The 3,679-nt window shown below is 39.5% G+C and overlaps 2 protein-coding genes across 7 annotated transcripts in view; both read left to right on the top strand.

Moving 5' to 3' along the window:
• Window positions 1–3,679, top strand: part of INO80 (INO80 complex subunit) — a 317,697-nt gene that overhangs the window by 89,182 nt on the left and 224,836 nt on the right. The window lies entirely within an intron of this gene.
• ELAVL2 (ELAV like RNA binding protein 2) overlaps window positions 1–3,679 on the top strand; it is an 81,682-nt gene that overhangs the window by 29,392 nt on the left and 48,611 nt on the right. For all 5 annotated transcript variants that reach the window (XM_019519034.1, XM_019519036.1, XM_019519035.1 and 2 more), the window contains exon 3: window positions 691–794. In XM_019519034.1, the coding sequence (XP_019374579.1) occupies window positions 691–794 (104 nt within the window). The remainder of the gene's footprint in view (window positions 1–690; window positions 795–3,679) is intronic.

The following is a 3,679-nucleotide window of genomic DNA, read 5'->3' as shown; positions in this document are numbered from 1 at the left end:
TCATGATGGTATACTATGATTTGAAGTTTAAAGTTCTCTCAAGTCACCCATACAGCTGCATAATGAGACACCACCCAATTGTTAAAACTTGTTTAGTGATGCAAACCTTTTACGAAATACTTGTAAAATACATCGTGCTTTAGATGAAGATTCAAAAGAGAACAAAGTTGTCATGTCTTTTTATGAAGACATGATCATTTGATGCCAAATTCTGTGTAACTGTGCAACTTGAACATAAGGTTAAAATAGGCTTTGCAGTGAAAAAATACAACTCTATATACTAAGTAAATATTTGTAGAAGTGTTTAGCTTCCAGAGAGGTTGCTGGTTTAACTAGGCTTTCTAGTGCTAAATCATTTTTAAGACCTCTTTTTTTCCTTTCTTAAGCATTGTCTTGGGAATTTCATTGCTATTTTCAAGTAGAACTAGAAAAGTTCCCGATGCACTAAAGCACTGTACTGAACCTAGGGCAATTTATGAAAAGGTAGGCGGAGGTCAGTTACAAACATGAATGCCTTCTAAGAAGATGGTGGGAGAAAATAGGACTAGTAAGCCACTGAACAAATCAGTGTCAGGCAGTGCATAGTCTCTAATATATGCAATTTTGGGTAGTGTATTAGTATAGATTTTAAATACCTTGGTTCACCTGATGATGTATCACAAAACTAATGACTTCTTTTTTTTAAATCAGGACAGAGCTTGGGATATGGCTTTGTGAACTATGTTGACCCCAAGGATGCTGAAAAGGCCATCAACACACTGAATGGACTGAGGCTTCAAACCAAAACAATAAAAGTATGTGGTGTTAATTATGACTTCAATACAATGTAGATTTTAATCTCATTTTGCTAGCCTGAAGAACAAAGTATATCTTCACAAGCTAGCACATGTAGCAATGGGCATTAATTGGGCAGTTTTTAGTACACATGTAATGTGTAAGGAGTTGAACATAAACTTATTTTTATAACATCTCTCTCAAACACAACTTGTATGGTCAATTTCTAAATATTATTGGGGGCACTACATAATTGGATTGTGGGAAAGGAATAAAGTACATCCAAAAAGGAAATGACCCCTTAAGGTTGGCAGTAAGTTGTTCTTAGTTTTGACTGTCGGCGTGTATATTTCAAATCCTATTTCAGCTTACTAAATTATTAATGCAAATAATCATTGTATAGCTGCAACTAAAAGTGATTAATCTCTTCTAATCAGTAAGAAAATAGACACAAAGTAAATGGCATACTAGTATCTTATCTCCCCGTAAAATAACCAGATTATCTTCTAGGTCATGTAAGCAATAGGATTTAGCATTAAAAAGCCTAAAAATAGCCACCAAACTAATGCCATAGTTTGTGAAATTTATAAGGACTTTTGTCTAAGTGAGTTTATATGTAAATAAGTAAAATTATGTAAAAACTCAATAGGCCAAAAATGAGGCTACCTATTAGGTGACTTGTATAGAAACTTCACCTTCCTTTCCCATCGTTTTGATAATTGTATCAATGTGGCTCCTTATCAACCACTGTGTTCCAAAGGACTATTTGACTTCAGATGGAGTTTTGCATATCTGAGGGCAATGTATTCCCATCAGACAGTTATGTGCACTCAAGTCGCTACCCATTTAAGCCCTGCATCCTCTATTGGTTTGGATATAGATTAGTAGGTTTAGAGTTCTACTAGGACTTCTATAGTAGGTTTGCTTAGACATTTTTCTTCTTCCTTGGAGCATACTTTGATATTCTGGGAAGATTTTAATGCATTTTTCCGTGCTGTCTAAGATGGGTGTCTCTGAGTGACCCAATGTAGCATGTGAAGTCAAGGAACTTTAATATTTCAGATTTAGATTGGTATAAATTTGAACAGCTACTTAACATCTCCCTAGAGATGTCAGAGCTAGTTATGGGGGCAGGTAAACCATACAGCTCTACCAAGAATGATGCCCACTTTCTGGTAGCTATAATTCCAAACAGGCAACCTGCCATGGAGCATTTTGTTTGACAGCCCTGAATCAGAGACTCAAGTGTACCTAGACCACACATCTATTGTACATATCAGTATGCATATGTTTATAAATGCACATTCAGTTGGATCCTGTCATTTTAAGGGATATTTATTTTTGAGCAGCATCACAACTAGGACCATATCAGTCCCATGAAGTTCTACTGACCTCTGCGTGTGGCTCATGTAGGCTATGTTCCCTTCCTCTTAATGTGTGGTATTGCCAAGATACTGAAGCTAAACCAAGGTGAAATGGGATCACTGGTCATCTGACTTTCCTAAACAAGGTTGAGATTATATTTGGGTAAAGTATTGTGACACATGCTTGCTTTAATTTGCAAAACTAATGTGAAATTTTAGCACTTTTCTGAATGTTTCATATTTGCAAAAAAACTGTTGGTCACATTTCGCCTTAAGCAGTCCATTTTCTGAGTTATAAAATTAATAAATAAGAATTATTAATGAGGATTTTTTTTCTACTTTCTCCCTACACTGAACACAGTTGATTTCAGAGGGCACTGTTCCTCTGCATGCATCACTAGATGTATGCATAACTCCATCACTATCCAACTAGTGATGGAGTTCAGGACTGGGTTCCTGTGACCTGTCACTTAAAATAATAGAAAGGTTTGGAAGGTACCTCAGAAGGTCATCTGCTCCAACACCCTGCTTAAAGCAGGACCGTCCCTAACTAGATCCCAGCTAAGGCTTTGTCTCGAGTTCTGAAAACCCCCAAGGATTGATTCACGGATTCATAGAGTGTAGAGTCGGAAGGGACCCAATGGATCATAGTGTCTGACCCCTACCCCCAGCAGGAAAGAGGACTGAGGTCAGACAACTCCAGCCAGGTGATTTTTGTCAAGCCTCCTCTTGAAGATCTCCAAGTTAGGTGATAGCACCACTTCTCTTGGAAGCCCATTCCAGACTCTGGCTACCCTTATTGTGTAAAAAAAAAAAAAAAAATTCTTTCTAATGTCTAACCTAAAACTACTCTCCACTAGTTTGCAACCATTATTCCTAGTTACTCCCTGGGGTGTTCTGGTAAACAGTGCATCCCCAATTCCCTGCTTTCCTCCCTTGATAGATTTATAGGTGGCTACAAGGTCACCCCTCAGCCATCTTTTGTATAGGCTGAAGAGATCCAGATCTCTCAACCTTTCCTTGTAGGGTCTTTCACGGAGACCTCTAAATTGTGCGAGTGGCCCTCCTCTGAACCCTCTCCAGATCCTTGTTGTCCCTCTTGAAGTGTGGTGCCCAAAACTGGACACAGTACTACAACTGCAGCCTGACTAATGCCGCATAGAGGGGGAGCATCACCTTCGTCAATCTGTTGGTCATGCATCTGCTAATACATGACAAGGTGCGATTTGGCTTTGTTGATGGCCTTGTTTACACTGCCAGCTCATGTAAATCTTGGAGTCAACTATGACTCCAAGATTTCTCTCAGCTTCTGAACTGCTGAGGAGGACATCCCCCGGCCTGTGGGTGTACTGGGGATTCCTCCTTCCTAGGTGGAGTACCTTAGATTTATCTTTTGAATTGCATCCTGTTACATTCCACCCACTGATCTAATACTGATCTAATGATTTCTTTGCCTCCGTCTTCCTAAGTAGGGACCAGAACAGCCATCTCCCTGCTGGGCCCCCCTCAGGCCCCGGGGGAGGCACACCTGGGCCAAGGGT

Source organism: Gavialis gangeticus, unplaced genomic scaffold, assembly GCF_001723915.1.
Source record: "Gavialis gangeticus isolate Ggan-Ray unplaced genomic scaffold, GavGan_comp1, whole genome shotgun sequence".
Lineage (NCBI taxonomy): Eukaryota > Metazoa > Chordata > Crocodylia > Gavialidae > Gavialis > Gavialis gangeticus.
The sequence above is the reverse complement of the archived record's forward strand: the minus strand, read 5'-3'. Positions and strand labels throughout refer to the sequence as shown.